This window comes from Mustela nigripes, chromosome 3, assembly GCF_022355385.1.
Source record: "Mustela nigripes isolate SB6536 chromosome 3, MUSNIG.SB6536, whole genome shotgun sequence".
Taxonomy (NCBI): domain Eukaryota; kingdom Metazoa; phylum Chordata; class Mammalia; order Carnivora; family Mustelidae; genus Mustela; species Mustela nigripes.
Genome location: NC_081559.1, coordinates 169,115,790 through 169,128,333, shown reverse-complemented (window position 1 = coordinate 169,128,333; position 12,544 = coordinate 169,115,790). Strand labels below are relative to the sequence as shown.

At 42.9% G+C, this 12,544-nt stretch overlaps 1 protein-coding gene across 8 annotated transcripts in view; it reads left to right on the top strand.

Annotated features, from left to right (window-relative positions):
• Positions 1–12,544, top strand: part of SYBU (syntabulin) — a 112,634-nt gene that overhangs the window by 71,093 nt on the left and 28,997 nt on the right. Inside the window, exon 1 of one of the 8 annotated variants that reach the window (XM_059395060.1) lies at positions 5,047–5,122. The exons of the other annotated variants lie outside the window; for them this stretch is intronic. Within the exon in view, the coding sequence (XP_059251043.1) occupies positions 5,095–5,122 (28 nt within the window). The 5' untranslated portion in view covers positions 5,047–5,094. Of the gene's footprint in view, positions 1–5,046; positions 5,123–12,544 lie in introns of those variants that run through there. 8 annotated transcript variants of the gene reach the window in all.

Here is a 12,544-nt window from a genome sequence, read left to right as displayed (position 1 = left end):
CTTTAATCCTAACATCCATAGGAGAAAAAGATACTATTGTCCCCTGTGTTGCAGATGGAGAAACTGAAGCCCAGAGAAGTTAAGTAACTTATCCAAGGTGGCACAGATTGTAGGTAGGTTTTAAACAGGGCAGTCTTGCTACTAACTCTTAACCACTGCACTGGTTGTAAGGCCTGCCTTCAAAGGAATCATTTTAATTACAATAAGGGAGCTTGACTATTGAGAAAGATTATGTTCAATAAGATAGAAATTATTTTTCTTTAATGTCTGTAAAGCCCTAAAAATTCTTATTAATTTTCATAAATTAGCTGATATAGCCCGTATGTAGATTGGGCTGGCTGTTGCTGATAACAGATTCAATGAACCTCAGTGTAACTTCAATAAAGTCCACAGAACTGAACACATAAGACCGGGTGCAGATCAGTAAACTCTGAGGATATGAACATCAGAGGAATGTTCCGGTCTCCAGTGTTCTCCACTTCATCATCCTCTCGTCCTATCCTGCATGTCAAGATGTTTATTGTGCTGCCCTGCATATCATGAATACTTTCCTAAGCACAGATCATTACACTTTGCCAACGTAGCAAGAGCTTTAGTGTTTATACTGAAATGGGTCTCTGAACCTTTCTTCCACCCTGAGAGAAAGAATGCTCACCCAGGCTACCGCAGAAAATGTTTCGCAGTGGACTCTTGTACGATCTATCACTTCTCCCCAGCAGAAACCAGACCAGTAAAATAAAGCTTAAATGGGATGAGTGTTTATCTTTACGGCAGGGCTACGTATCTACTCTGAGCATTTCTCCCATCTGTGCTTTTGACGGTGCACCCGATCAGTGTAATGGTGCCAAATGGCCCGTTAATGGTTTCCCCCTAAGAATTAGTGAATTATAATCCTCTTCTTCCCAAAGGTGACTGCCATACAAATCGTGGGCCTGTAGGATTTATTTCATGTACAGTTCTAGCCACTGGTCTGGGGGCCTGCCAAATGCTTACTAAGTGTTCTAACGTGTTGAGAACGAAGCATTACTGGTCTCCCATACATGGTAGACGTTCCAGCAGACCACACACCCACCGTGGAACATAGTTACCCACTGCCAGCATAAGAGAAATAAACCTAGAAACTTATTCTGTACATAAACTTGGAAACTGAGTTATAAATCATGCAGATATATGCTTTAGATGGGACCTTTTTTTGTGCTAATTGGGGTGAGTTTATTGAAGACACTGTCTGCATGCAAAGGGCATAATTAAGGGGATCCAACAAGGCATGGTCAAATGCTTGGCACTGGCAGGAGCTTGGAGACATTCCCACATCCTGAAGGGCTGAGGACAGGGTAGAGTTAGCTGGAAGCCAGAGGGAGAGAACTCTGAGGCCACATGTGGAGCAGCTGTGCACTTTGGTAGAGGAATGAAGCCAAAGGATAGGAAAAGAGCCAGAGGGGTAAATACCCCGCTCTCTCTCTGTCTCCTCTGCTGGTATGATTTGTTGTGTGATGTTTTGGTGTACGGCACGGTTACTGATAAAAAGTTATGTGCTGAACTACATAGTATGCTTGTGTGGGTAACATACTTTTATCCCCTAAGCTTGTAGCTTCTCTGAGAGCCAAGGCTGTAAGTCATGCTTAACCGAGGTAACCCTTCAGGAACCTGGCTGCAGTGAGCTTATACTTGGAGATGCAGGGACTAGAATGTGTATGGCATTGCAGAAAGTGATGTCTATGTCAGTCTAAGTAAAGGAAAGGAACCCCTTTATTACACATAAGGGGTTTCTGTTAAACCGAGGCTTGAATCCTGGCTGTAGATTGACCAGCATTCATTCATTCAGTCAGTCATTCAGTCATTCAGTTAACAGTTATTAAGCATTTACTCTGTGCTGATGCTGTTGCTGTGGACATGAAGGATACAGAGAAGAAACAAACAACATGCCTGTTCTCATGGAGTCTGCCTTTAACATGGGGAGTGGCTGATACACAGGCAGACAAACAAGAGGAGTTCAGATGTTGACAAGCAAAGCCAGGAAATGCTATATAGACAGTGACTGAGTGGGGATGAGACAAGGGTGTGTCTGGGGTGATGACTTTTGAGCTGAGAACGTAGCCATATTCCTTTATGTTTAGGGGAGGGTTAAAGGGCGGGGTAGGGCGGTGAGTTAGGAAGGTAAAGAGCAGTAGCAGGTGTCTGTATTGTTAGAGTACTGGAAAGCCATTGGAGAGTTTTTAAGAAGCGAGACATAATTTAAGGTAAATAGTCCAGATCCTTCTGGCTACTCTGTAGAGCTTGGATTATCAAGTGGTGCAATAGGAAGCAGGTCTACATTTAGATAGCTTAGCCTAGGACGGAGTTAGCGGATACAGAGAAAAGTATAGGGATACAGTGTATATGACTGAATATAATGTCCCCCCACTTCCCTAATGAGAATAAAAAAGTTTTAGTTCATTTGTTAGCTCAAGTAAATCTTTGGAGATATGGATGAAATTGTATCTGATTTTTTTTTAAATTTGTTGTCTTAGTTAAATGTTCTTACTTATTCTATATTATTAATTTAGAAACATTGATTTTTTTTTAAAGACATTTATTTGAGAGAAAGAGAGAGAGGAAGAGTGGTGGGATGAGGGGCAGAGGGAGAGGAGAGAATCCCAAGCAGACTCCCTCTGAGCACAGAGCCCGGTGTGGGACTCCATTCCAAGACCCCAAGATCATGACCTGAGCCGAAATCAAGAGTCAGATGCTTAACCTACTGAGACACCCAGGCGCCCCTAGAAACATTGATTTTTTTTTTATTCATGTCTAATATAAAATCTTTTATTCAGTTGTTCTCCTCCCTAGAGCTACTCTGCAACTCCTCTGACTTTTCTAGAGCACAGCATTTTCACCTTCACCCAATTCATTTGATATGAAGCAATTTCGAATCGGTGTCTGGTGCTCTCGTTGGACATTTAAAAAAAAAAAGATTTTTATTTATTTATTTGACAGAGATCACGAGTAGACAGAGAGGCAGGCAGAGAGAGAGAGAGAGAGAGGGAAGCAGGCTCCCTGCTGAACAGAGAGCCCGATGCGGGACTTGATCCCAGGACCCTGAGATCATGATCTGAGCCGAAGACAGTGGCTTAACCCACTGAGCCACCCAGGCGCCCCTCATTGGACATTTTTTAAGCCTACAAGTATTGTGAGGGTATCTGTTAAGTTACTATTTAAAAAAAAAAAGAAAAAAGACTCTAATATACAGAGGTTAAGACCAGACAGAGGTTTATTTGTCTCTTACTAAACAAAACCTAGGGATTTGGGTGACCCAGGCTGGGAGGCAGCTATGTCAGGTCAGCTGTCATCCACCAGGCAGTGGGGAGGGGGAGAGGGACCAAGGGGCACTCAGTCATGTTAAGGTCAGGACACGGAAGTCATTTGCAATTATATCCCAGGACGTTTAGTCAAGTAGGCACCTGTGACAGCAGAAGAAGGAAGAATGAAGGTAGACATTGGAGGATAACCTACAGGTTGTCATAGCACCTGAGGTACAGCATGGAGAGAGCGGATTTTTCTGTTTTCCTGTAGTTCTATGTGAGTATCCTTCACTATCCGAAGCTGCTTGGTTCTTGAGTTCAGTTAGCAAAGGGGATGAGGCTTTTCTGACCTGTACAATTTAACCACTGACTATGTTGCTATTTGAAGTGTTCTTTAAAGGCTGGAAGAGTCTGAGGAATTACAAAATCTTTTTTTTTTTTTTTTAAATTTCTTGGTCTCCTTCCTTTTAAACAATCCCATCAGTTGACCTCCAAAGGCACCCCAAACTAGCACAGACTGAGGTCAATTCAGACTGATGTGTCTTTTTCAGATGGCCCTTTTTTTCAAAGAAGGTAATTATGAGCAAAAGCTCTGTAATCAGAGGCTTTGGAAAGACTTTAATATATGGGGTTTCTTCTTTTCTGAGAGGTAAATTGTGGGAGGTAAATTACATCACCTTATATTTAGACACTGAATAGGGTGGACCAGGCCACTTGCAGAGCTGTGGGGGAAGGGAAGTTCGAGGGCAGAAGGGTTTCTTTTATAACATTAAAAAAAATCTTTTCTTTTTCTTTGTAATGTGGAAGAATAACTAATAATTAGCTTTTTCAGGTTACTGTGAGAATCACAAAGTATGTTGGTTATATAGCAGAGCAAATGCATGCTGTACACATGAAGAGGTCAACATGCACGTCATATATCTTTGCAAAAATTGTTGTTAGTACGATGTTTGCAGTGATGGTATTTGCCTGGCATACACCATATGGTCCATAAATGATCACTGGTGCCATTGCTATTAAATAAGAAGTGGGGCAAGTTAACAGATAGCACAGTATTAAGGCATTTGAGTATCCACTCACCATCTCCTCTGCATTGGTCTGGTTTTATCAAAGATACCTCCTTTGTAAGAATTGTTCTGATATAATGGAGGGCTTTGGCGGAAGCTTAATAAATGTGTTTACTTTAAGCAAACCCATTTGGAAGGACTATGCTGAGGGTTGTCCCAGAGAGCCCTGGATTCCCTTTTCTCCCTTCAGAACAACAGATCTCTCCCATTCCTCCCTCTTGGTCCGCTCTGTGAGTTGCCTTGCATTTTGAAATAGCTGGAATTCATGGAGTACACCATGCATTTTTTTTTTTCAAAGCTTCACATTCTTGCCATTAAACTTCAGAATATGTGGGGTTTTGAGGTCATTTCTTCCTTGCCCATTGGGAGATAGTCATTATAGAAAGACTAAGTGTTTCGCTCCAGTGTTGTTAGCAGATTAGCCCTGACTGTTGTGTAGGCATTTCCTTCTATTTGACAATTTGGTATTTCTTTAAATGCTTTGTGTCCATTCATGAGGGCGATGGTTTCATTTGGAATGCTGCAGTCACCAGGGAGAAGCTCCTCTGCTCTTCCCTGATAGGCCAGCCATCCCTCTGCCTCCTGTTGCTATGGTGCCCAGCAGAGTAACTTCCTTGCCCTGCTCTGTCTCCATGGATACCCCACTCTGAGACTGTACTCCACGGAGAGATGAGCTGCTCACACTGTATTTCTGCACAAGAAATACCCCAGCCTGTGGCGGGAGGCTGTTTGCAGAGGCAGTGTTTGCCATGAAAGTCTACGGAGCTTACCCTCTAAGTAAGTAGTATTAGTCACAGTAAGTAAGTAATTATATCGAATCACAGAGGATAGGCTCTTTCTGTATGGATGCGTGTGTAAAGTTCGTTGTGGCGGGCTAAAAATGTAGACTGAAAACAAATTTTCCACTCTGCCTCTCAGATATTCCGAAGGCAGAGTCTATACCTAAACTTTTAAACACGCACATGTCTATTGTTTGAAATACCCCTTGTCATCTGTGAGTCTGTTTGTGCAATTTGAAGCCAAAACGAGAAAAATGGACTTTGACGTTCTAGAATTGCTCGTCTAACTCTGAGCATTGCACGCTGTATTTGTAAATGCAAAGCCGGGCCTTACTCAGTCGTGTGCTGTGGGAATAGATGAGCACAACCACAATTAATGCTAATTGGCCCTGCACATAGTTGCTATGGGCCTCTGTGTGGGCCGAGACGCGACGTGTTTATTATCAAGAGAGAGCTTGCTCATGTGCTCGGGTCTGCCAGTTCATGGAAATTATTCAGAGCACATCTCTGTCCAGTTTTAATATACTTTTCTCACATTCTGAAACTCTTCATGTTCATGGAATTGGGATAGGGAAGAGTGTTCTTTTTTATTTATTTATTTTATTATTAACTGATTTGATCTAACACTTCCTCTTTACTCTACATTCCAAGAACATACGGACTGGGTTTGCAATGTTGTAAAACACATGAGTCATCTTAAAGCGATTTTCATCTGGTGGGCAAATGATTAATGCCTGTGGTGTTAAAATTAATTAGTAGAAACAAAGAAAGACAATACCTATGGTGAACCTAAATGTAGTTCAATAGCTTTGAAATTGTGTAAAATTTAGGTTTTCGGACTACCCACAGTAAATAACAGCATCTAGCAGCTCTACACAAAAAACATAACACGTGTTTTTTGGTAGAAGAGAAACTCAGTTTCAATCACATACAAGAATGAGCACAGAATATTTTTCTAGGTTGTAAGTGTCTCTTATTTTCTGTACTTATGACTGACCATTCAGCAAAGGACAACTGTTAGTCATGCCTCAATTATAACTGCCCCAAATGGTGAGAAGGTGCCACCCTTTCAGGATGTGAAATGGACTGTGTGTGACTAGTCTGCACCTGACTTTGTCCTTGAGGTCAGGCTCTGGGTCATTGCCTTAATATTTTTTTAAAATATGACTTCCATCCTTCAAAGGAACAACAGACAAATAAGGGGGCGTGAACTCTGTTGCAATCCTGGTTTTGGAGACATAGAAACAATGTTGATGACACTTTGCCCAATGTTTTTCAGCCAAATGGTAACCTAAGACCCCATTTTCCTATTTCAGTGTGCCTTCGATAAATTCTCCTGCCCATCTCTGCAGACCAGCGTCATGTAGGACTTTTTTTCCAGCCTCAGAATGTGTAAATCCCCTTTCTATACCTGTTTCCTCATCTGTAGAGTGGGATAATAATAGTACCTATGACATAAAGCTGTTTTGAAAATTCAGTGACGTAATCGATGGCACATGACCTACCATCGTTGTATTATATTGTATTACATTCCTATGAGCATTACCATTTTTGCAATCTCTGTGGTTAAGGAAGGTGATAGCTCAGAGCTTGCACAGTTCTGTAGTTTGGTTCCATTCAGGCTATCAAATTTTCTGTCCAATACTTACTATGAAGAACCTAACTGTGTGCTTGGTATTCTGATGGGAGTTATGGCATTCAGTGTACATAATTATGTACCTCACAAAATGTGAGATGTATATAATAGTTTTCTCTTTTCCAATGTGTGCCTTGCTCTTTTTGTTAAATGGCTATGTGTACATGTAATCAAATGTTTGCCTATTCATTTTGCTGCTACTAATAGATGTGTAGCTTTCCTCAATGGATATGTAAGATAAAAGGAATTAAATATCAGCATAAGTTGTTAGTATTTATAATAAATTAAAAATGTGAAAGTTAAAAATCTGGGTTCAGAGTGTAAGCTCACCTCCTTTTCTGAAAGGATTTCCGTTCAGAGGGCAGTAAATGACATACTTTGAAGAGAGACCAGTTTCATTAAGTTGAAAGTTTGGGGAGTGATGGGAGGAAGAGGCGGGCAATGATTGATTAAGTATAAAAATACGCCCCATGCTGGGATTTTTCCTTTTGCACTAATCCTGTGTGACATCTGAGCCAAAAAAAAAAAAAAAAAAGTAAAAAGCCAATGCCCTATGCACAGAGCCTGCTGGTGCTGATTTTAAAAACGCACAAGGAATTAACCCAAATTACATTTTGCAACTTTATTTTTATTTTTATGTCATTTTCATTTTCCATTTCTTTCTGGCATCTCCTCTCTTTCCATCTGTTGGCCCTGGAAAGAACGTGGCATGTGGAACAAGGACTATACCAATTCACTGGAATGGAAAAAAGGGGAAGACATTTTTACGGTGTGATTTAAAAACGAGCTCTCTGGAGTTGGGGAACTTGGGAATCCACGGATGTGCAAATAGGTAGCTAAATATATGATGCTAAACATGATTTCATATGCAATATCACTCAGATCATGTAGCTAGAATAAGCTTTCTGTTGTCAGGCTTCAAGGCAAACAGTAAATCCTTAGCAACCTCCCCACCAGCACGGTGACCTTCTCTCTCTGTACTGTGCTGGTCTGTGACCAAAATAATGCCCCACTTTCTTTTCCATTGTTGTGGGTCATACAGTCACGTGCTCCGATGATGCAGTTGGTTGAATGCTCCGTCGGCTCTTGGGGCTACAGGCATGAGTCGTGGCTCTCATCCTTTTGCTGACATCTGAGGAGCATTTGGAGCTCTCAGTTCTGTTTGCCGAGTCCTTTTTCAGCAGACAGAGTTTGGCACTTTCAGAGGGAGGGATGCCTCTGTGTCTTGTGGGGCAGCAGCACTATTCAGGGAAACTGGATCCTCCTGAGGGTTTGGCTTCTTGTGCTCACCCCTGTGGCTGAGATAGGCAGGCTCCTCGGGCCGCTGCCAGGAAGATCTGATTTCTGCCGAGACTGTGGGCAGGCCTGACAGTTCCTGAGAGATGGAGGCTGGGCCTGAACCTGATATAGCCTGACATCCAATGCTTTCCCCCTCAGTTAACGGAAGAAGGGAAGGATCCAGGCCACAGGCTGAGAAGCTCTAGGGCGTACGGAGGCCTGGGTTAGGATCTGTCAGCGTCCTGCCCTGCCAAGCCTCGCTTACCAGGGATAGCAGAGCAGTTTTGTCTGCATAAAGCTGGGGCATTCTTGAATTTTGGATGGGAGTCTCCAACTTCACATTTCCACCCTACCCTTCTCTCTTTGATCTCAGCCACCGCTTAAAAGAACCGAACCAGGAATGATACTCCTTTGTTTTTTCAACAAGCAGTTACTGATAAGCCAGGAAATGAGCCCGGTACTGGGATGTAACAGTAAACACGGGGGCCCCCTGTAACAAGTGTAACATGTTTCTGGGGGTAGTACAGCATCCCACCCGTGCACAGAGGAGGACCATGGAGCCCAGAATTTGGGGATCTGGAAGGCATCCCAGGGCAAGTAATGTCGTACTGACACTTACAAAGGGGTAAACCAGGCTCCTAAATGCAAAGACAGTTTGGTATCAGAATTTCACAGGCCATGGTTGTCATTTTAAATGCTGTGTGCTCCCTTAGTGTTCTTTTATATTTCTATTGTTATGGTTACCATGTTGTATTTAATCATTTTTTTTTTAAGATTTTATTTATTTGACAGAGATCACAAGTAGGCAGAAAGTCAGGCAGAGAGGGGGGGCGGGAAGCAGGCTCCCCGCTGAGCAGAGAGCCTGATGTGGGGCTCGATCCCAGGACCCTGAGATCATGACCTGAGCCGCGAAGGCAGCCGCTTAATCAACTGAACCACCCAGGTGCCCCTAATCATTATTTTTTAAATGGCTCTTTTTTCTGCGGGGGTATGAGCCTTCCTAGAACATAAACAATGTTGGCTTTCCTTCTTTATCATTTTATTATCTTTTATTTTAAATTCATTATAGCTGCTTCCCTATTTCTTTTTAATATTACGTATACAATGTGACACATAAAAAGAATATATATACAATACACACATAAGCCATTCACTGTAATAATAACCATATAATAATAATAATAATAATAAATATTTGTGACCCACCTTCCACTTTCAGAATTGCCACCCCCAAAACTGCCTGCATGATCTCCCAGATCCCATTCTCTGCCTCCCCCAGAGGTGACCGCGATAGTGAAATGCATGTTTTATCATTTCCTTGCACTTTAAGGACAATCTACCTACCAGCTTAATCATGTGTCCCTAAAAATATGTTGGAGACACAAGGGTACACTTAAAAATCCTGGAGCCATGTTTTCTTTGCTTTTGTGTTCTCCATAATGAGCAGAGTGCCTAGAACTTAGCCCTCCCTAGATGTGTGTGAATGAATGGGTATGCTCTAGAGCCCGGAGGAGATATGTGTGGCACTGCCACATGTCAGGGAGATACCTTAGTTCAACTTCAGTGAGCTTGTTCCTTTTGAGCCTTGTTAGTTTTGCCTCTATGGGGTGCTTATAGATACGGACTGCAGAAATTGATTACATACTATTTTAATTGTTTGGGGATGTTTTCAAAGTACCTCCTTACCATTTTCTCCGTTTTATCACCCAGCAGTTATTCTCCAGGGGTCCCGAAGAGAATGGCCTCAGTATTTTTGTGATGGTCTGCTTTGCTTTTCCATTCCATTTTGGTTTTTCCAAGAACATTGTGGGGCAAGGAGGAGGAAAGGGATGGAGAGAAGAGAGAACACTGAGTACACTTGAATTTAAAAGTTAACTTGTGGAGGGCCAGGCGTGGGGCAGAACGGCAGGGCAAGCAAAATGTTGGCCTGGGAATGCGTGTTCTGTGCCAGATGTCACATCGAGTTGAGATCCTGGGGAAGGTTTCATTAAACAAGTCCATGGAAATTCAGGGCATAATTTGTGTGCAGAGCATAATCTAATTGTGAATGTGCTTCATTCTTTTTAAGTGCTAAAAAAAAAACCCCACACACAAGAATCAGTGCAGAACTCTCTCAGGGGGGACGTTCAATGCAGAACTCTCTCAGGGGGGACGTTCAAAAGCATTCTGTTCAGAAGTTTGAGAGTTCAGATCAGTTTTTAACTGATAAACAGTGGTGTGAGGTGAAATGCTGCAGCTTGAGGCTGGAAGCTGAACTGGTTTGCATAATACCTTGTCTCTCTTCCCAACCTGCACCCAGCTCCAAAAGGTCATGGTGGAAGCACCGGCTCCCTAGATGAAGTGCCCTCCCTGGGCAGGTTCTCTGCTCAGCGGGGCCTTGGACAGCCGTCTCTGGGCAGAGCGTGGGAGCTGCCCACCTGCCCTGCACCTGCTCTCCTCCAAGTCAGTTCTCTGATCCAGAATTCTCTCTGTTGTGCTGCCAGGCTTTCTCCTGGAAACATTTCCATGTGCCTTTATGATTTCCTCTCCCCGAGTCTCACTGTAGTTCCTTGAACACATGTCTGAATTAAAACAAACCCCTCTAGGCTTTCTATTTTTCCATTTGCTTTTGTTTCAGCTCTGTGCAGATGCCAGAAATGGCCAGAATTTACCCAGTTTATTTGTTCTAGTTTATTGACATTCATGCTTGCAAATAAAAGATATTTGCATTAAAGATTGTGCAGTGCTAGATTAAAATCTAGCATTGATCTTGGAGCATCTCAGTCCATTCTGATTAGATTGTTTAATTTTTCACATGGTCCTCAGGCACCAGGAGAGATATTGTTTCCTTTCATTTGACCAAGATAGTTCCTGTTTGGTTTGGTTTTCCACACTGTGTAGAAAACATACATATCTTCATTCACTTGTTCTTTTATGTCCAGACACTGCAGTCAAGCACGGAGCACGGGATGGTGTTACCACTTCACTTACTTTCTGCTTTTCCTGTTTTAAATTCTTTCATATTCACCTGTAGTTTTAAATGGTTTTGACCCAATGCAGTTAATTTTCTAGACCTAAGAACTAGATTCAAAACTAGAAAGGGTTTCCAGTGCTGGGGCTCTCTCGCCTTTACCATATGACCCACCTCCTAGCTGTAATAGTCCCCTGCCCTGCCTTCCAGCTGTCCATCTCTCCTCCAGACACAGCTGCCACAAAGGCTGCATGAAATATGTTCATATCAGCACCCCATTCCACACTCCTCATGGCTCCCTCTTGCCTTCAGAGTCAGTGCCCTTAGCAGAGCGTGCCCATTCTTCCACTCTCCACGTACAGTTCACCTTTGTGGCTCCTTTATCTCCTCTGATCACTGTGCTCCAGCCAAACAAGGGATTCTGTATATTCTGAATATTCCTCATGTTTTCCTTCCTCCGTGTTTTCATGTGCAGCATCCCTTTCACCTGGGGTCTGCTCCTTTTGCTTCCTCCAACACTTCTTCATATTCTACCCAGTGTTCGAAACATCTTAAGTGGCTTCTTGTCTGTGACATATCCCCTCCCCTCTTCCCCTCAACCTAGCTGGGAGTAGTTCTTCCTCTGTGTTCCCTCAGGACCCCTCTGTCTTTCACTCGTCATGTCTTCTCATATCCTAGTTGTTGGTCTGCGTATCTCATCTCCACCTGAAAGGATCTTTGAGCAGCAGACTTCTCCTTTTTCAGACCCTCTTCCCCAGCCCAACCCCCAGGGCCTTTGCACGTGCAAGGCTTATTGCATATTTGAAATGGACTAAATTGAATGCTACCATCTTGGTTTCCAGTTCTTAGATCTTTGGGAATTCTGATCACAAGGTACCAGGCTGAGAGGATATGAAAAAGAAAGCAGACTCTGGAGTCAGACAAGCCCACTCTGCTGTTCACCCAGGCTTGGGACAAATCTCATCATGCTCAAGACAGTTTCTTGTCAACACCCTGTGTGTTTTGAGAGGAACAATTCAACGAAATAGCAGACGTAGAGTTTTTAGCACATTCTGCTTTTGGCAAATAGCTGCTCCTCACATTAGTATCTGACTCTGTCCTTTGTTGTGTTCGTTATCTCTTCAAGGCCTGTGGAATCCATAGTCTGCTGTTCTTGTTTTCATTCGTGTCATTAATAAAGCATGTTAAATAGGTTAAGGACAAGGACAGAGTCAGGTGACACATTACTAGACATTTCCCTCGAGGTTGACAGGCAATCCATTAGTCAACATCCTGTGGGTACTGGACTGTGCCATCATCCTGTGAGTATGTCAGCCTTGGTCCTAAGACTCTCCTTAGTGTGTGTGACGACATGCCTACCGAATTCCACATCTGTGATTTACGTGGCAGCCTGCAACCCTGACTCGGTCAGAAGAGGAACGGAGGATTGTCTTTCGTACCTGGTTCTTCATGAGCTCTTGTTGGTTCCTACTTGCCTCTACAGTTTTACGGCAGATCCACCCCAAACTTGGCAGTTGGTGATTTTCAGAATTTGTCTTTTTCTCTGCTTTGAATCA